The sequence below is a fragment of the Mesoplodon mirus genome (genome assembly GCF_964341445.2).
Source record: "Mesoplodon mirus genome assembly, chromosome: 2".
Classification (NCBI taxonomy): Eukaryota; Metazoa; Chordata; class Mammalia; order Artiodactyla; family Ziphiidae; genus Mesoplodon; species Mesoplodon mirus.
The window spans coordinates 66,894,204-66,914,614 of record NC_138977.1 but is presented as its reverse complement, the minus strand read 5'-3'; the positions used below and the strand labels follow the sequence as shown (position 1 = coordinate 66,914,614).

Sequence of the window (20,411 nt, the reverse complement as noted above, 5' to 3'; positions counted from 1 at the left end):
CGTTTTGTTGATGGCTTCCTTTGATGTGAAAAAACTTTTGAATTTAATTAGGTTCCATTTGTTTATTTTTGCTTTTGTTTCCCTTGCCTGAGGAGACAGATCCAAAAAAAATACTGTTAAGACTTATGTCAGAGAGTGTACTGCCTGTGTTTTCTTCTAGGATTTTTATGGTTTTCAGTCTTACATTTAGGTCTTTAGTTCATTTTGAGTTTATTTTTGTATATGATGTGAGAAAATGTTCTAATTTCATTCTTTTACATGTAGCTGTGTTATGCAGTCCCTATCAAAATACCTATGATGTTTTTCACAGAACTAGAACAAATAATCCTAAAATTTGTATGGAACCACAGAAGACCCCAAATAACAAACGCAATCTTGAGAAAAAAGAACAAAGCTAGAGGTGTCATGCTCCCTGACTTCAGACTATACTACAAAGCTATAGTAATCAAAATAGTATGGTTATGGCACAAAAATAGACACATAGATCAGTGGAACAGAATAGAGAGCTCAGAAATAAACCCACACACATATAGTCAATCTATGACAAAGGAGGCAAAAATATACAATGTGGAAAAGACAGCCTCTTCAATAAGTGGTGTTGAGTCAGTTTTACCTTTTTTCATGAATAAGTTATTTGTGTTCCAGGATGACATATGTGATAAAAGTTTGTGTTTAATGAGAGCAAAAGAAGCAAATATTCCACGTGGTTATTATGCCATTTAAGTTAGGGGAGTTTCTCACCAAAGTTTAGAAATGTTTGCACTTAAACAGCATTTAAGAGGTGGATGCACACTTCACTTCTGCATCAGAGTTTTAGGTCATCAAACTGCCCTTTCTTCTGCCTGTGGCATAGCCATCATACATGGCGGTACAGGGGCAGGCAAAGGGCACCATTGGCCAGCTGCTTTCCACTAGTTCTGATGCCTCATGGTGTTACATGGGATAAGGTGCCCTTAAGCTTATTCCTGAAACTGGTCAGTATGGCTTACATATACTGTTCATTGGAAACATGGTTTTCCACTTGATATTTTACATTTAGAGATTCCTCAGGGATAAATCTAACTGAAAGTGATATTTTCAAAGGCAAGTTTCTTCAGAGATTAGTCAGCAGAGGTTTAGAGTTGAAGGTTGCTACATGGAAGTGAGATCAACTCTGGGCCTTTGACACGTATTGGACTTAGGTAATCAGTGGGGCTGGGTCGGGGGACATTAGGACAATTCATGCGTAAGGGAGAACGGGACAGTCTTTGCGTAAGGGAGGCTTTATTTTGAGTTTATGATAGCAGATTAGGGCTATGTAGTTCTTGTAGATTCAGCTCTCTAAGTAGTTACGTCATTGCCAAGGTCTGCCAGTTATATCTGAAGGAGGCAGATTGATGCTGCTGTTTTTTTTTAACTCTTTGTTGAAGTGCTATTTCTTTTCTCTAACTGGGTAAAATTTATTACAAAAGGGAAATCTTTGGTCTAGTTCAGCATTGCCAGGCCCTTGCATTTTGTCTTTTTATAAAAGGATGCCAGTGATTAGTATCTTCTCTGCAGCATTATGGTAACACTAAATAATTAGAGAAGTTGAAAATATCCAGCCATTGGAGAATGAGTGGTTAAATAATTTATGGTATATCCTCATTGTGGGATACTAGTCAAGTGCTAAAAATGAGGTCTGCCTATATGTTGAGATGTAAAAAGAGGACCATAGTATATTGTGAAAAGCAAGATGCAAATAACATGTATATGGTGAGCTATTTTTTTTCAGAAGAAAATCATGTATATGTACATAGAAGGTGCTTAGGTAATATTTTATTAAACCCTTATTGTGTGCTAACACTATGCTCAATACTCAGCATACCCATGTGATCTCTTGTAGTTCTGACAGCAATGCTCTGAGGTAGGTAATTATTTAACCTGCTTTAAAGATGAGGAAACAGCAGCCTAGAGAGTGTAGGAAGCCTACCCCAGGGTGCATAGTGGGTTAGAGGCAAAACAGGACTCCAGCCCTGAAGCCTGCACTCCCAACCACCGTGTTTTGTGCACTTCTTGTTAACAATTATCTGCTGAAAGAGCGTACGGTGGCCTAGTAGTTAGTAGGGATGTCATATGAGACTCATATAAGATGGATATTCAACTAGGTGCCTTCCAGATCCTTCCCTCACTCTGCATTTATGTCCAGGCTGCAGAAGCCTCCTGCATGCGTTTCTGAAAGTGCCGCTTCTCTGGACAGCACATTGTCCCCTCCATCCCACCCACTCCCCCACCCCCACCCCATGCCTCTTCGCCCAATGATGCTGTTATTCATTTTGGAATTCAGAGGACAGTTAGGCTGCTTTGTTTTCTGGCTTCTTGCAAGCTCTAGGAATCTGCATGAGTACTTGAAACTTCATCTTGCTCTTAAAGCACATTTAGAACATAATGGCTGTCGTTGTAAATGCTACGGTAACCTAGGTCTACAGTTCACATTAAACATTAGCTCACGTTGCCTCCAGGTTTGAAACCAGTGTACCCAGAAGAAATTTACAAAAGGACAGTGATGTTGAAATATTTTAAGTGCAAACAGCAGGATTCCTGTGTGTTGACAGGGACAAGGCTATGTTGTCTAAAGTCCCTGTTTGATTCCTCATTTTCCATCCCTTCCCGGTGGTCTTTTCCTCTTTGGACCTTCTGCAGTCTTGTGACTGAGCATTCTAGCTCCCTCTTTGTAAAATGCCTCTGATTAAATATGTATATGTAAAATTTCTTACTTTATCCTAGAAGACATCGCTTTAATATGGTTTTAATTCCTTGGAGGGATAGTACTGCCACTGTTGACCAGTTGGAAAACTCAAGACTTGGAAAAAAAAATTTTTAATGCTCATAAGTACAGAGGGGATTTGGTTGCCAGAACTGTTTGTTGGGGCAATTGTGTCCTGCCTTTTGCTTCCCACAGTCCAGTGCTTGGTGCACAAGGTTTTGGTTGATTACTTTGTATTGCATTCTAGTGGGAACCAGTTTCTCCACCCATTCTCACCCTCCGTGATCTCAATTCCCTGTTGTTCCTTGGGCCTGAGGATGCAGCTAGATCTGAGAATGGGAGGGAGTGAAGTGAAAGATGCTGTCATTTAGTGTAGGAATTGGTTCAGGATATAATCCTGTCCCCTTCTTTTCTTGGTCAAAGCAAAAATAATGCAGGAGTCACATGAGCAGGATGTTTATCAAGTGTATAGGGCCAATTTATCATAAGAAGCTTTGGGAAACTGGACTCTGATGATTTCCCCATAATGAATCTGCCTCTCAAGAATCCTTTTCCAAAAATCACCGTTCTCTGTAGCCCGTCTGGATACTTTTTTAACATCTTGCTTGTTGATGTGATTGCCAGCGTCTTAGAGAAGTTGACAGTTTCTGTGATTTCTATTAGCAGAAAAATGTGGGCTCAAAAGCTTTTCCTCTAAATGAATCTGTTGTGTAACATCCAAGCTGACTCAGAATATAGGTGCATACTCTTGCTCTGAGAAGGTAGAAGAAGGGGAAGAGCCCAGTTCAGACAAGGTGTGGGCGAGGAGGCAGGGCACCCAAGAGCAAAGGCACCCTATGCTGTAATCTCAGCCTAAACCATATCTCTGGGAAGGAGTTTTTTGCTTCCTATTTATTTGTATCCCTGAGTAACCACAGACCCCCACCTCCAACGTGGGATGTTAACCTTGGCGCACTGAGGAGATGAGCTGCAGAGCTAAAGCAGAGTCCCAGAGGAGCTTCAGTTATGCAGAACCTATACAACTTTCTTTGCCATACATTGGCCACACACTTAGGGCTTGGCTTGGGAGATGAGAGCTAAGGGCTGAAATTCCTCAAGGTGAGAAGACACCCCTCCCCCCCAGAAGTGGACTCCTCCAGTTTTCTCACATGATTATTCAGGCACTTTCACTTTTCCATATATAGGAGTCACTCAGGAGCAAGCTCTGGCCAGTTGGAGGGAGTGACACATCCTTCTCCAGTCCCTCCCTTCTCATCCCTCCGCACCTTTACTCTCACGTGCGCTTGCAGGCACTTAGGCAGAAGTGAGCCCTGTGGCTCTGCGGAGACGAGCCTGTTGGGTTTAAAGAAGGAAACAAACAAACAAACAGAACCCTCAGGCCAAGTCCCAGCATTAAAATTGTTACCTTGAAGAAGCTGAGTGGAGCAGTGTGAAGAGATGAATGGACCGGTGGATGGCTTGTGTGACCATTCTCTAAACGAGGAAGGAGCCTTCATGTTCACCTCGGAATCTGTAGGAGAGGGGCACCCAGGTAAGTAGGTGGTCCTGGTTGGATGGTGACCTGTACCGGGGGGTCACCATTACTGAAGGCCTGGAAAACGATGTGTGTCAGTAACTGTAAGGGATCTTGGCAAGAACAATATGCAGTATTTTTTTATTCTGTTAATTTGCAGTTTTGTAAAACAGTCACTTGTTATGCAAACAATAGATTGTAAATTAACGAAGCCGGGGATCTGTGCCGCAGCCCACCACCAGCATCTCCTCACAGTGGGACTGTGACAGAGAACACACGGTTGGTTGGATAAACATATCATATGTGTAAAATGTATCATCAGGTATTAACTCTATATAGAGAGATTTTTTTTGTGAGTAAAGCTTTATTATCAATGAGCAGCTTAAGTCAACAGAGAATGTTCCCGCAAGCAAGACCATGGGTCACTAAGTTTTGCATGTAAAGCATGTGCAGTTGAGAAATGAACGGCAGTGCGTCCTAAACAGGGGCTGAGGCAGATCTCTGGAAGAAAATTCCAGCATTTTATTGGGTCTCTGAAAGGTAGGAGGACTGTGATGTGGGGAAACGAGAGAGGCTTCCGTGAAGACCACAGTGGGAGCCTCAACTTTCTGGGACAGTGGTTCCCAGGCTTCAGGGTGCATCACCGTCACCCCACGGGCTTGTTAGAACACAACGTGCTGGGCTCCACCCCCGGAGTTTCTGATTTAGTAGATCTTGGGTGAGGCTCAAGAATTTGCATTCTTAAGAAGTTCCCAGGCGATGCTGATGCTTCTGATGAGGGAGCCACACTTTCAGAACCACTGGTCTAGGAGAACCTGGGGGACCAGACACACTGATTTATGTATTTAAGCACCTCTTCAAAATTCACTGGAGTGTTTGAAGTTCTTGATAACTAATCATCACCAAGTCTAACTTTTTTTCATCTTCCTCATCCTTGTTCTTTCTCAAAGAGCTTTAACTTTCATACCTTGTAACCCAGCTTTAGATATCTCAGTGCACTGCTCCTTCCATATGCTTCAGCCACTGGTTCTCAGTTGGGGAGGGTGTGCCCTTTTCCCGCAAGGGCATTTTGTAGTGTCTGGAACCTTTTGGCTGTCACAGCTGTCGGGGGCCGGGGCAGGCGTGGGGTGAAACTGGCATTTAGTGGATAGAGGCCAGGTGTGCTTCTCAACACCCTGAATGCACAAGACCATCCCCCACAAAGAAGAAATTTTCCAGCCCCAAAGGTCAGTATTGCCGTTGAGAAATCTTGGCTTAAACTGAGTTTTGTATGTAACTTAGCTCAATTCAATGTAAATAGCATCTTTAATTCTGCACGACTTTATGAAGTTTCTAGGTTTACTGTACTCATAATCTCAGATCCATTGCTATGTCTAACATATTCTGGACAGCTCCATGATGTATGAAGGCCATATACAGGTTAGGAGATGGCCATAGATAGGATTTGCTCCATGTGGAGGAAGTAGGTGCTTTGTCACGCAGTGGCCAGTGGTCCCATTGTACACACAACAATGTGCTCAATGGACAGAGAATGAAAATTCCAGCCAATCAGTTGGCTGTTCTGTCTACTTAATGGCAGCCCTTCAATTTGTCTGATTCTCCTTGCGCTTGCCACTATAAATTAGCCGTTCACGTTAAGACAGTTTCCTTGGTGGCTTTCTGCTTGTCCTTCCAGTGCTGAATTCCTCTCCATCAGAAAGATAAAATTAATGCTTCTTTTTCAACTTCTAAGAAAACCAACTATTGGCTACCTTAAGACTAGTGCGTGATATTGATAGAAATTTCGAAAGCCTCAAGAAACAGTTCAGAAAGGACCTCCTAAAGCATTATCTTAGTCTGTGAAGCTGTCTTAATACCCTTGCTCAACTCCAGCTTTATCCCTAATATCCCTTCTCCTATTTCCCTGTGTGCATTGGAAACATGTGACCTGTGTCGTCTAAACGAGCAGAGTCATCCATGGTCATTGTGTGAGTGGCTCCTAGGAGGCCGGATGGCTGGTCTAAAGTGGATATTTGGACAGCAGGAGGCCATGATTGGTAGGGGGTTGCAGAGGCATGGACTCAGGCAAACCTAGATTTATAACCAGGATCTGCAGGAAGATAGAAAAACTCAAATATATGTTTAGTAGCAGTTTCTGAAGGAAAGATTAGAGAATTCACCTTCAGATTAACTAACATTTTAACTACAGAACTTAATAGGCACTTTCAAAAGCAGAAATGCGTGATTCTGGACCTGCATTCTTAATTTAAAAACTTAAAAAACGACAGGAGGGACACAAGGAAATTTTGGAGGTGATGGATGTTTATTAAACCTTGATGGTGGTGATGGTAATACAAGTATGTACATATGACCAAACTTACCAAATTACATACATTAATTATATGCAGATTTTTATATACCAATTATACCCAAATAAAGCTGAAAAAAAACTTACTAATTTACTAAGAGCAGACTCTATGGGTATTTTTGAACACTGAATGAGATGTAATATGTGTAAATAGATGTCACTTTTTTTTCTGAATTTGTGAATATAACGCCAAAGCAAGAGTGGATTTTTCCACAGTGTCTACATACTCGACCATGGGGAGTCTTTTTAAAAAAATTTATTGATTTATTTGTTTTTATTTTTGGCTGCGTTGGGTGTTTGTTGCTGCGTGCAGGCTTTCTCTAGTTGCGGCGAGCGGGGGCTACTCTTCATTGCGGTGCATGGGCTTCTCATTGTTGTGGCTTCTCTTGTTGCAGAGCACGGGCTCTAGGCGCATGGTCTTCAGTAGTTGTGGCTCGCAGGCTCTAGAGTGCAGGCTCAGTAGTTGTGACTACTGAGTTGTGCAGGCTTAGTTGCTCCACGGCATGTGGGATCTTCCCGGGCCAGGGCTCGAACCCATGTCCCCTGCATTGGCAGGCAGATTCTTAACCACTGCGCCACCAGGGAAGCCCTAGACCATAGGGAGTCTTTAAGGCAAATCGTAGAATAAGATGAAATGCCAGCTCATGTTGAACTCTTTGTCAGTCCCACCTTGATTGAGGAGGTCAAACCCAGCTGTTAGGATATCTGGCTTTCAGGAGGCTGAGTGACGGTGGGAAGGATCTGAGAGCTGCTTGTGGAAGTATTCTGCAAAACAGCAGTGGCAGTAATGTGCAGAGGTTCTCTTATGGGATTCTTACAGGTGTAGTCCCAGAACCGGGCATGGTATTTTCTACACAGCGCACTGCATCTTGTGGGACCAGCGGTACCATGTGTCTGTCCCATCCTAGTCTGCCTCTTGGCACCTAATCTTACTGATGTCATCAGTTAGTGTTTTAACTTCTGTTTCTAGGATTTTTCTAGATGTTAGAATTAAAGGGAATATGCTGAGGAATGAGATACTTTTTAGTTAGAAGAATATGCGTGTGTGTGTGTGTGAATTGCTTTAGGCTCTTGTAACTGGTTTTGGAATATATTTCTTTTTTTAGGGAATTCTATGACTTTATATAATATACACATCCAGTATTAAGGCAGAAGTGGGAAGAAATAAAAATTCCAAAAAATTTATAATTTCTTATATTTAAAAAGTGTCCTCTTAGGTAGATTCGATATGTAAACTGACGCAATATCGAATTATTTTAACATTTCAGTTTGCTAGGCTTAATATTCCTGTGATTCTTACATATGTTCATTCTTGTCCAGATAAGATCTGTGACCAGATCAGTGATGCAGTGCTGGATGCGCATCTCAAGCAGGACCCCAGTGCCAAGGTGGCCTGCGGTAAGAAACGCCTGATCCCTCCTGCTGGAGACCTGGGTGGGCTGAGCGTGAAACCTTTCCCTGTGTTGAAGCCTTCAGCACAGCAGAGAGCTGGGGACTTCAGAGCCTGGAGGGCTCCAGGGGTGATAGGTCTAGCCCCCTCACTTTACTGAGGAGATCTTGGGTGCAGCTTAATCAGGGCCTTAGCCAAGGTCATGGGTAGGGGTCCCGGCATGGAGATCAGAGCCCCGATCTCCTCACGGTCAGCACCCTGTCCTTTTTGCTGTACAGACCCACCCTTCCCTCTCCAGGGCCACCCTAGCCCCCAGAATGAGCACTGTAGGGACCTGTGCCCCTCTGAGGGTGGACTTCACCCTGACATCTTTACAAATAACCTGCCTTGATTCTCTGCTCAGGACCCCATGCCTAAAGCCTGCAGTGGAGTTTTAGCAATAAGGGGGCAGGAGAGGCCTCACGTATGTTGGCTGCATTCTGCATTCTTTATGACTGCATACAGCCAGTGTCTCATTCTAATCCACAAAGCAGTCTTATGATTATCTTCATCCAACAGCTGAGGCTGAGTAAGTAGTTCAGGGTCAGGCAAGTATGCAACAGTAAGTGCGAGAGGTCTGAAGACTCAGGTGTGACCAGTTCTTTCCGAGCCGCAGTTCTCTGGGTGGCATGTGAAGATGGTCAGCACTTGTGCCGGGATTTACTCTCCTTATTAGCATCATGATTTTTCCTTCTGGAGTCCATTCCTTGTGCGGTTCCTTGCGTGTCTCTTTCTCAGCACTGAGAGAGGTCCAGGTGTGGAGCCCCCTTCGCCAGCACGTGGCCACTAACGTGTCTCCTTCCCCTCAGAGACGGTGTGTAAGACGGGCATGGTGCTGCTGTGCGGGGAGATCACCTCCGTGGCCATGGTGGACTACCAGCGGGTGGTGCGGGACACCATCAAGCACATCGGCTACGACGACTCGGCCAAGGGTGAGGCCAGGGCCCCAGGGCTGAGTCCCACCTGAGGCTCTCCGTCTCCTGGAAGAGCAGATACCTCCCAGGGGAAGAATGCTCCTAGGCCCGCCTGCCACAGTCCAGGGCTCACAGCCTCTGGCACAACAGTGTGGCAGCCCAGGCGGATCAGCCCCTGTCCAGCCATGGCTGACTCTGGTCTTGTTTATGGTCCTACCATCTTGGAAGAGGAAGAAGCTCCCAGTACAAGGAGCTGCCCTCTGTTGGGGACATGTTCCCTGCCAGGCTCTGGGGCTGGTCTCTGTGTGCATCTTCCTACCTAACTGTTCGAGGAACTCTGCTCGGCTCCTTATGCAGATGAGGAAGTTGAAGCTTCCATATGTCAGTAACTTGTGTAAGGTGACACGATCAGTAAGTGGCTGCCCCCCCGGTTGGGACTTCTGCACTTTCTACTAAGTTATGCTGCTTCCCCACATAGACAAAGAAGAAGGTGGCTGAGTCCAGAACGGGTGCTGAAAGTAGGCACAGGAGACAGGCTGGCCCAGGGTAGCTCCAGTGCCAGACAGTGTGGGAACCTACAACCCAGTGAAGGGGCCCAGGCCCTGGCGAGAGTTGAGGAGGAGCCCTGTGATGGGGTGGGGGTGAGAGCTGGAGAGAACTGAGGGCCCTGAAGCAGACTCCCACACCTGGGACCGGGCAGACTGGGAAGGGGCCCAGCCTGGAGGGCGTGAAAGGACAGGGTGTGAGGACCAGATGCTAGGGCCAGTGTACACTACGTTCTACTTATGGGTTGTATGGACTGACATGTGGCATCTTTGTGGGTCGGGGCAGGCTGGGGTGATGTGCACGCATCTCCATAAGTGAGAGAGGCTCTCTCTGCGTGAGGGCGTGGACACACAGAAGCTCAGTGCAGCCACCTTCTGGCTCGCCCAAAGGACTCGCTTGAGCACACGGAAGTTTTGGGGGTATATCAAGAATCGCTGGGAGGAAACCAGTGGGGTACAGGTCGGTTCTCCCAGCCAGCATGCGGGGTGTCCACGGAGGAGACGCGTTGTCCCAGAGCAGCAGCCTCCTGACACATTACCACGCAGAGCCTTCGCCCTGTTCTACCAGGAAGAGCCGACTTGTTTATGTACATTTAGACCTTATTCAAGAGCAAACCTTGCTCGGTGTTAGGCAGCAGGAACGTTTCCCGGAGGTATAATGTCCCCCAGAAAGGGAGGAGCGGGAATGAGCCCACCTGTGCCTGTCAGTGCGCCTGCACCAAGCGGCCAGCAGGCTGCGGGCTGGCCTGAAGCCACAAGACCCTAGGCTAGTGACTCCCACTGCCCTTTCCCAGCCCTCCTCCTCTCCCCTTAGTCCCCTGAACTCTGTTCTCCTGAATCATTTGGAGCCTTTAATTTTCAGCGCTAAGAAGATTTATTATTTAGACCCGGAGTGAGGAGGTGAGTCCTTGGCAGCTAAAGATTGTTCCCTAAAGGTTGTTCCTTGGTTTGTGCATTCAGAAACCTGCACTGCGAACAGGGGCTGCAGAGGACAGAGGTGGCCTGATGGCTCCTGAGTGGGGGCACTGCCTGGCATTAGTGATACAGTACAATGTGCCCGGCGGCCAGTCGGAGGCAGAGTGTGCAGTGAAGAGCTGCGGGGGGGACCATCCAAGGACTTTTTCAGAGAGCTAGATGGACTTGTGGAGGGGGATGGGAGGCAGAGGAGGAGCATTCTAGGCAGAGAGCCCTAGTGAAGGTGGCAAAGGAGGTCGTGTTTAAGGCTAAGCCTGAGTTTCCGTTGGCTGAGAGCTCTCAGCCGGGAAGGCCTGGCTGGAGCTGAGTGGTTTCCGGTTTACCTCCTTTGGTGGCAGGTCCCCACTGGAAGCATGAGCATAAACGATAGATCGAACCTAGGCCTTTTTTGTGGTTTTGTTTGTTTTAATAAGCCCATTCTGGCACATGGGTAGGAGGACAAGACTGGAAAGAGGGTGACAGTCATCCTGTCACTGGTACGTGTCCCTGTGGTGCGGCCTCTGTGCGTTTTAGCCTCTCATTTGTGTCCGTCCTGTAGCTGAGCCCAGTGAGGACCAGTGTCAGGGAGATTGTGCTGTGTGCCCGGCAGCTCCCTCTCAGGGCTCCTTGGCCTGGGCTGCTGCTACCCAAGACTCCATGTCCCAGGTCCCAGCCCGCTGTTCCCACCTCGGGGGGACTGGCCTCCCTCCCTGTGCTTGAGCTTCCGGGATGGCCTGAAGGGGCCTCGGCCTCCAGAGGTGTGATTTTTCCATTTTGTTCCAGGCCTCGGGCACATCTTGGGCTCAGGGGACTCTGGCTCTGGGAGTGTCTCTGGATAGTTCACGTGCACCGTATTGTTCAGTATATTTGATGCTTGGGTTTGGCGTATGCCTGGGCTTCTGAACGGCAGTGTTGAAAGGGCCCTTGATGTTCATTCAGTGCAGTGATTTTCCACCTGGGTCCTGGGAGGTGCTTCTGGGAGAGACAAAGGGGGCAGGGCCGTGAGTCACCCACCTGCCCTTCAGCCAGGGCAGCTGTAGCTGTTATTTGGTCTTCATACTGCCGCTCTGTGTAGGATATATATATATATATATATATATTTTTTTTTTTTTTTTTTCTTTTTTTTTTTTTTTTTTTTTTGCTGTACACGGGTCTCTCACTGTTGTGGCCTCTCCCGTTGCGGAGCACAGGCTCCGGACGCGCAGGCTCAGCAGCCATGGCTCACGGGCCCAGCTGCTCCGCGGCATGTGGGATCTTCCCGGACTGGGGCACAAACTCGTGTCCCCTGCATCGGTAGGCGGACTCTCAACCACTGCGCCACCAGGGAATCCCAGGATATATATTTTTAATCAAGGTGTAATTTAATACACTGTGGAGGATTTTTTTTTGACTAAAGAGTTGCACGTGATAGGATGGGAAGGATACTGATGTTCCCCATCCTGGGCCTCAGCTCTGGGCCCAAACGGATGGTAGAGAGACCACCCATGCCGCTAAATGCCCTGTCGTGTGCCGAGCAGTCCCCCAGGAGCTCCAGCCTCCCTCTGCTCAGGCCTGCTCTCCTTGTGCCTAGGCTTTGACTTCAAGACCTGCAACGTGCTGGTGGCTTTGGAGCAGCAGTCCCCGGATATTGCCCAGTGTGTCCATCTGGACAGAAACGAAGAGGATGTCGGTGCCGGAGATCAGGTCACTAAACGCTGAGCGTTGGCCCTGTGTCAGGACGGCAGTGCGGTGTGCTCTGTCTGAGGGGCTAGCCGGGGAAGTTCATGTGTAATGGACTGAATGCACTGTGGGGTAGACCCCCCCGCCCCCATGCCTGGAGTGAGTCACCCCTTCTTCAGGGTAGTGACTTGAGGGCAGGGAAGGTTGGGGACACCCGGTGTGGGCTTGTCTCCCCTTCTAGAGTGTTGAGTTCGGGGACCACGTCTTCCCCTCCACAAGTGCCCAGTGCAAAAGTTACATACCAGCGAGGATGGAGGGCCAGTGGGGCTTTAGATTTGAGGAGGGTTGTTGCCTGTGGTCTGAAGCAGGTGTCCGCTGCAGGGCCTGATGTTCGGCTACGCCACAGATGAGACGGAGGAGTGCATGCCCCTCACCATCATCCTGGCGCACAGACTCAACGCCCGCATGGCGGAACTGCGGCGCTCGGGGCAGCTCCCCTGGCTGCGGCCCGACTCCAAGACGCAGGTGAGCCCCTGCCCTCCGCCCCCCGTGGGGCTCCAGACACGTGCTTCAAACACCACCCCCCTTCCTCTTGATTCTGATCGTTGTTAAGATCCAAATGTTCCGTCTGGGCATTCAAAGAATTGTTGATTCTGAAAAGAACTATTTGTTTCAAAAATCTTCAGCTCCAGATCTTTTCTCCCCTGCCCCCAACATTTTATTATGAAAAATTTCAAGACACAGAAAAATGAAAAGAGCAGTTCTGGGTTTTTAGTGGGGGGGCTTTCTTAGCATAAGTTGACTCTAGTAATATGATTCCCCAATTCCTGCCACAAACCTCCTCTGTAACAGGTTTCAGACTTTCGGTCGCTGCCTATCAGGTCTCCACATCTTGAGCAAACCTTGAACACACTGAACAAGTACTGTCTGCAGCTCGCTGTGGCCCTTTCGCTTTGTTTCTCATAAAAAGGCTTTGCCGATTCTGACTGTCTGTGGCAAGCCGCCCTGACCCCTGTGCTCCCTGCAGTGATGAAATCCGCACCGAAGTCTGTACTATTTGATGGCCGGTGGTGATGCAGGTGTTGGCACACGCAGAAGCCTCCTGTCCGCCTTCTCTCCCCGCATCCTGACGGCCCTGATGTCCCCTTTCCTCAAGGCTTCCTTCCCCAGCTCTTCCTCCACACTCCAGCGGGATCTTGGCACTTCCTCTTCCACGCTCTTTCCTCCTGCCCACGCTTGTGAATCCAGCTTTCACCTCTGCACACTCCGCTTCCAAATCTTCCACCTGCAGGTCTAACTGAATCACCAGCCCCATTACTCATTCACCCCGCAAACACCCGGGCCCCGGGAGCTCTCCTCAGCTGAAGGAGTGCGATGGAGCCCACCTTTCCCTGGTCCTGTCTGTCTCCACTCTACCTGGGCTCCCGTTTTCCCTCTAGCGCATCCCTTCCGCTCCAGCCCCATTTCCCAGGCCAGGCCCAGGAACAGTGCTGCGTCCTCCCAGAGGTTCTCCCTGCCTGGAAACTTCAGTTAATTCCCTTTGGGCTTCACTTTTAATTTCCGTGTATCTGCTCAGAATTGTCTACAACTTTCTGCTTCCTTCCTACTTGTTATTCTGCTGTTTAACGCCGTGTATGGTCTTCCAGCTTTGCCTTCTTCTGTCCCCACCCCCAGTCTTTGCTTAAACCATATCCTTTCACTCACGCTCCCCTTTTCTCTCCGTGCTTTGCACCTGCACTCCCACACTTTGCCTTCCTTGGAAGCTTTCTCTGGCCCCCACCTGTCAGTGGCCAGCGTGGTTCCCACCTCCTCATGGTCTTCTCTGGCCGCCCTCAGGTGGGACCTCCTCTTGACCCCGCACTTGGAATTTGGCTCACGTGGTTTTATAGCTCAGCGCGGTGCACGCGACTCTGTCCCGTTACTCCAGCTTCACTGAGGTGCATCCTTCTCACCCCAAGTGCAAGGCCACACAAGGCAGAAGTTGCATATCAGCTGTACCTGGGGCAAGGGAGTACCTCTGTGGCCTAAAAGAAACCCTTCCTTGGGACTTCTGGTGTTATCTACATGACCCCCGAGGTGAGAAATAGAATCATGAGCAGCCCTCAGGTGTTCTTTGAGGTTGTGGGCAGGAGAGCTAAAACGTGTGGATTGTGATGGTACCAAAAGAAAAGAGCCCTCCCCGCCCTGTGCCAGAGCTGTGCTGTGGTGGGAAGCAGGCTGGAGATTCACAGAAAAGGAAATCCTAGAACAGGGATGGGAGGAAGTAAGTGGGGTGACTCGGGTTTCCTTCTCCCTGCCTGAGGGTAAGGACTGGAGGGTCCACCTACTGGACCCACTGAAATAGGAAAGGCCTCCTGTATTTGCTTAGTAATAGAAGGTTTCTGAGTCTAGAAGGCAGTGAGGGAGGGTGGGGAGAATGGGCTCTTCCAGGCTTTCCCTTCTTGCAAGGAGACACTGAATTCTCTTACAAATGCTACTTTGGATACCAAAGTCGGCCTTACTCCCCTGCCGCAGGCAGGCCCTGAGCCAGCGGGCATCAGAGAGGATGTGGGGGTCTGCTGACGGGGCCTCTCCCTGAGGCCCTCGGCCGGCCTCCACGCGGCTGCTGCACTGGGCCGGGCACCCTGCCAGGAACAATGTCTGGGCCTTCTCCTCTATACCTTACTGGTAAAGGATTTTCATCATCTACCCAGAGTGTTGACTGTGAACAGGATGAATCTTTCCACCTGAACAAATTCTTGCTGCTGATACTGAGAATTGAGTGGCAATACGGATGGCTATTTTTGTACCTGGCCAGAGTTGTGTTTTCCACGGTGTACTTTTCCCCACATCTTGCTGACGTGATGAGATAAGAGTGATGCTTGGGGCCCTTTGCTCTGGCACAGCTCTGCTTGGGGTTTGTGGCAGAGCGGGGGAGGCCGGTAGCAGTGGAGATGGGCCTCAGCAGCTGCGCAGGATAGGAGCCTTCTCCTGAGGCCAGACGCAGCAGGTCTGGTCCCAGAGCTGCCACAGGGCCTCCCCTCTGGAGCCCGCCAAGCCCCCAACTCCAGCTCCCTCTCACAGGGCCCTGGGTGCACGCAGCCCAGCATTAGAGGGCTGCTCTCAGAGCACAGGCGGTGTGCATCTGCCCATCTCACTAGGATCAGGCATCGTGGGGTCAGGGCTCTTTCTCTTCCTTCTTCTGGATCCCACCCTATGGCTCTTTGGACCAGGCAGGACATAGAGTAGAGTTTGATACACGTCCCGTGTTTGATGGATATCTGAGGGGCCTTTGGGCAGGCCGGGACCTCGCCTCAGGCATAGCCCCAGGAGCCACTGTTTGCTGCCCTGTGGTCCTGTCAAGGCCCTTGGGGTGGGGAGCAGTCATGTGCCTGCCGGCCAGTGTCCCTGCCAGACCATGCAGCATAGCTGCACTCCTGCAGGCGCACAGCCCCTCTGGGCACTGCCCTTGTGGGTCCATGCTGCCTCGGGTAGCGACGGGGCCTGTGGCTCCAGCATTGAGGGTCTTGGGTGACGACCTTGTGCTGGGCAGAGACGCAGGCACCAGGCCACACAGCGCAAGGTCACAGCCCACCTTTGCTGGCTGTGTGATCTTGACCAGAGTATTTATGTTCTGGAACCTCAGCTTTCTTGTCTTTAAAGTGGGGCTGGTAACAGCTTCTCACAGCTTTTGGCATGGCTTGTCGCGTACAGTACACACTCAGTCAATTGCTGGCTTCTTTTTTCTTTTCCCAGCCTCATGTGCCTTCCTCACCATCCCTTTCCCTCTCGCTCTGTAAGCCAGGGTGCCCAGGCTGCTCTCCTTTGTCACCGGACAGATCGGGCTGTGATGTCGGGCCCTCGCGCTCCCTGATGTGTCGGTAGAGGACAGGGTGCAAAAGCATTTTCTCTGTGCTGCTCTGGGCGTGACACAAGCTTTGGGGGCAGGCAGAGCAGTGTTTGGCTCTTGGGCATTTCACTGACTGGCGTGTGACTTCAGGGAAGTTGTTTCACTTCTCAGAGGCTGGTCTTCCTCATTTGTAAAGTGGAGACAGTAATGCCGATCTTGCTGGGATGGTTTAAATATTCATCGATAATGCATAGAGTGGACACAGAACTGGAGGGAGTGAACCCCAGCTCTGTCCCTATGGCCTGCCCTGCGAGGGAGCTGCAGGCAGGATCCTTCCCTCCACGCACTCTCTGCTTTTCCTTGCTTTTGTCCAAACACACAGAGGCTGGTGACCCAGAGCTTGCTGCTCCCTCCAGTTCAGTCTCCCTGGCTCGAGTCCCTCTCACCCTGTCCCTCCAGCAGGCAAGGCCTCTGGCCCCATATGCTTCCAGAGTTCCTCCACTGAGGGGGCCGGGGCAGTGGGCATGTGGCCTTTGGACTCCTGTGTTCCTTGGTGGGATCCGGGGTGTCTTGGTCCTGGGCCACGGAGGGTCAAGACAGGGCTTTGGCAGAGGGACATTTGCTGGCACCCAGAATCCTCTGAGGTAGGAGGAGTGGAGTCTAGTGGGTCACAGAGCAGAAACTCTGTGACACCCGAGTCTCCAAGTGGCACTGATTGTGGTCACAGGTGGGAATAGCTTGTGCCTCATGCCCAGTCATCTCACAGCACCAGGCAGTTACTCAGTTTAAGAATGTGTCAGATGAACTTTACTGAAGTCCCTTTGAGGACAGGAGATCCCTCTGGCTCCTGGGAGCCCTGCCTGCCTTCTGGGCACCCACGCCTGGCAGTGATGTGTCCTCAGCTCAGGGCAGGGCCTCACGACGTTTCCTCCCTCCCTGCCTCCCGCCAGGTGACAGTGCAGTACACGCAGGACAGCGGCGCGGTCATCCCCGTGCGCATCCACACCATCGTCATCTCTGTGCAGCACAACGAAGACATAACGCTGGAGGACATGCGCAGGGCCCTGAAGGAGCAGGTGATCAGGGCCGTGGTGCCGGCCCAGTACCTGGACGAGGACACCATCTACCACCTGCAGCCCAGCGGGCGGTTTGTCATCGGAGGCCCCCAGGTGCGTCCTCGGCTCTGAATGAGGCCCTGACTTTGCTTACCTCCCTGAGTGCAAAGGCCACAGGAGGGTGGTGGCTTTGTGTGGCTCGGCCAGGTAGGTCTGGCCCTGGACGAAATGTGAAGTCAGCTCATTCTGTGAAGCCTGCTGTGCGCCCTTGAGTACAGGAGGAATTGGGGACATGTCCCCAGGAGGCTCCCCCTTAGTGCTGCCTGGCCCTCCCACTCGAGACGTCTCATACGTGTCCAGCTGCCGCCTGACCCTGCCCGGGGCTAACTCACCATCATGGGCACTGAGCTTGCCCGGGTGGCACTTCCTGGGTCTTGGACACACGTGACCTGCAGCTCTTGTGGGCACCAAGGTGGGGCTGTGTTTTAGATGGGGACATGGGGCTGCCCCTTTCTCCTGTGCAGCCGGCGTGAGCAGTCAGAGCCCTAGCCCCTCCGAGAGGCTGCTGACCACTGCCTGGGCACCTCTCTGTGGACGTGTTGCCACAAAGCGGAGCCCCCAGGTTGGGTCCTGTAGCCAAAGTAACACAGAAACCCAGGGTGAAAGGAAGGCACAGCTCACTGTGTTTTCCTGCAGGACTTCTCAGGGCCTCGGCATGCTGCTGTGAACTGTGGATCTCTAAGCGGGGTAGGGGGGCATGGTATAGTATGCAGACTTTCCCCGCATCATTTAACAGAAACATAGAGACCCCCCCCCACCAAACGTCTTTGTCGACAGAGATGCACAGAGCAGACACTTGAGGAAATGGGCAACTTAACGTTTGCCGGGTGGCACCAGCCGGGGCACAGCCCGGGGTGTATTTGTCACAGTGCGGTTTCCTCCTGCACTTGGATTTCTCCTTTATGATTGACTCCTACAAACAAAGGCTTTACGAGCAGGCTGTGACCCCAGCTGGCTCACCTTTTGCCCTTTCTGATGAGGTTCTGACAGGTGACCTGACTTCTGTGACTAGTCAGTGATTGAACTGGGATTAGAGCCCAGGGTTTCTGGCTGACTCCCAGCCAAGGGGTCTTTGGAACGTGTGCCCCCAGAAGCTTTGGGGACCGCCTCCAAGTTGTGGTCCAGCAGCCACTGCAGTGCTTTGGCCGCCTCCTCCTCCCACATCCTCCCTCTGTGTCTTCCTTTCCCTCTGCAGGGGGATGCGGGCGTCACTGGCCGTAAGATCATTGTGGACACCTACGGCGGCTGGGGGGCGCACGGCGGGGGCGCCTTCTCCGGGAAGGACTACACCAAGGTGGACCGCTCGGCCGCGTACGCTGCCCGCTGGGTGGCCAAGTCCCTGGTGAAGGCAGGGCTCTGCCGGAGGGTGCTCGTGCAGGTGGGTCGGACCCCCAGGTCTACCCTGAGTAAGGGCCCCCTGGCCTAGGGGGAGGCCCACACTTTGCCGGAGGATGCGACTCTGTGTGTGTCATGTTGGGCTCTGTGGCCGGTGCCCTGAAAACCTGGGAGCGGGAAAACCAGTCTTCAGGCAGCGGGGCACGTACAGAAACTGCCCACCGTGAAGATGGCAGGGATTTCTAGGCAGATGGGGGGCTGGGGGAACGTGTTGGGCAGGGCGTGTGTGGTTTCAGCGTCACCTCCCTGAGGATGGCAGGGTCTCTGCAAGGGGCCCGTCCTTGACCCCGGACTCTTCTGGAAGGTGTCCTATGCCATTGGTGTGGCCGAGCCACTGTCCATTTCCATCTTCACCTACGGAACCTCCCAGAAGACAGAGAGAGAGCTGCTGGCTGTGGTCAACAAGAACTTCGACCTTCGGCCTGGCGTCATCGTCAGGTAAAAGGACCGCCCCTTCTGTTGAGCAGGACCCTCTTCCCTCACCCAGTGCTCAGCTCATTGGAAAGGGAAGCAGAAGGAAGCATGTCCAGCCTCCCAGAAGCAGGAGGGACTTCAGGCTCTTGGTCCAGCACAGTGCAAACCCCAAATGCAGGATGTCTGGTTTGCAGGTTGAAGGCGGCTGGGTTGGGTCCCTGCTGGCCCAGCAGACCCTGACCCCAGAGGGGCCATCTTTGAGCCAGGTGGGGGATCTTAGGAAAATAATCACAAGGCCCATCGGCTGGGAATTTAGTCGGCAAGTCCAGCCCCACCTGCTCTCGTTTCTGATGCCACCCCTGCTGCCTGGAGCTTGGCGGTGTTGATGTCGGCCTGGGCCAGGTGAGTGGAGTGGAGAGTAGGCCAGAGTTCACATCCCTGGTTCCTGCTGCGTTTGTGAGATCAGTCGGGCTGTCCCTGAACTCTGAGCCTGTTTCCTAAGCACCAGTGGCAGTCACCTCGTAAGACGTGGCATGGCGGAGACATAACACTTACGGGGAGTGAGTTGTTCTCGGGTGGGTAACACCACCCACACAGACTGTCGTAGTCTCTTAATTGCTCCTGTGCCCAAATTCAGAGGAAGAAACTCTGCTACTTTTCCATTAGAAATGACCTTTTTTTCTGCTGAACATGTAGGGACTTGGATTTGAAGAAGCCCATCTACCAGAAGACGGCATGCTACGGCCATTTCGGAAGAAGCGAGTTCCCCTGGGAAGTTCCGAAAAAGCTTGTGTTTTAGTGCTGGTGGGACCGGGCCTGGCTGCACCGTGGAGGCATCTGAGTGGAACAGAGCCATGTTCCTCTTCTCTAGGACCCCAACCCTCAGATCTCCCGGACCCAGGGTTGGGCCTTGCCCACCCACTGCCACCTCCCTGGCAAAGCCAGGCCCCTCTTCTGATTTAGCAGGAGGAGGAGGCCTCCTGGTGCCGGGCTCAGATCTCCTTGTGAGGACAGTCATGAGGTTCCCTTGCCTCTCCCTCAGGCCAAGGCGATGTGAATTTAGTGGAAATCTCACCCGTGTCGGCAGTCAGTCCCCTCGCTCACCTTCCGCCACGGCCTGGACGCTGATCAGCCCCTGCCTCCCTGGCGTGTGCCGAGGGCAGCACACGGCACAGATCTCAGGGCTCCGTGTGGGCCTGGGTGTGCCGGGGCTGCCCCTCACGTCTGCGGCCGTGCGGTCAGTGTCCTGAGCCCAGGCCTTCCAGAGGCCCTCCCAGGCTGGGCTTGTGGCGGGGGTGAGAGCATCTAGTGTGTAAGGGACCGAGCTACTCACTGATCTCATTTCTTCTTCACTGCAACACAGTGAGGTGACACCCTGTGTTACCTGCATGTATAGATGGGGAAGCCGAAGTAGCTTTCACAAGGCCCCACAGCTGCGTGGGTCAGGGCCTAGATGTGAGAGCAGGAGCCCATACACTGTGTCTCCCCCCGCCAGCCCCCCCATCTCATGCCAGAGACAGGTCTGAGCGATGACCAAGTGGATTGAGATGAGGCTGTGACCTCTGTCCTGAA

At 51.2% G+C, this 20,411-nt stretch overlaps 2 protein-coding genes across 3 annotated transcripts in view; both read left to right on the top strand.

Moving 5' to 3' along the window:
* Positions 1–4,238, top strand: part of DYDC1 (DPY30 domain containing 1) — a 69,091-nt gene extending 64,853 nt beyond the window's left edge. Inside the window, exon 7 of the mRNA XM_082611465.1 lies at positions 3,910–4,238. Within this exon, the coding sequence (XP_082467591.1) occupies positions 3,910–4,032 (123 nt within the window). The 3' untranslated portion in view covers positions 4,033–4,238. The remainder of the gene's footprint in view (positions 1–3,909) is intronic.
* Positions 4,163–20,140, top strand: MAT1A (methionine adenosyltransferase 1A; the record flags this gene model as incomplete). Of its 2 annotated transcripts, none has more annotated exons than XM_082611461.1 (9): positions 4,163–4,256; positions 7,906–7,983; positions 8,824–8,946; positions 11,998–12,110; positions 12,468–12,611; positions 16,866–17,084; positions 18,226–18,408; positions 18,730–18,863; positions 19,536–20,140. In XM_082611461.1, the coding sequence occupies 9 exons, from the start codon at positions 4,163–4,165 to the stop codon at positions 19,636–19,638; spliced, it is 1,191 nt and encodes a 396-aa protein (XP_082467587.1). In that variant the 3' UTR covers positions 19,639–20,140. The 2 variants fall into 2 exon arrangements, with proteins under 2 accessions (XP_082467587.1, XP_082467588.1); XM_082611462.1 differs by lacking the exon at positions 19,536–20,140 and adding an exon at positions 19,034–19,523.
* Positions 20,141–20,411: the final 271 nt, after the last annotated feature.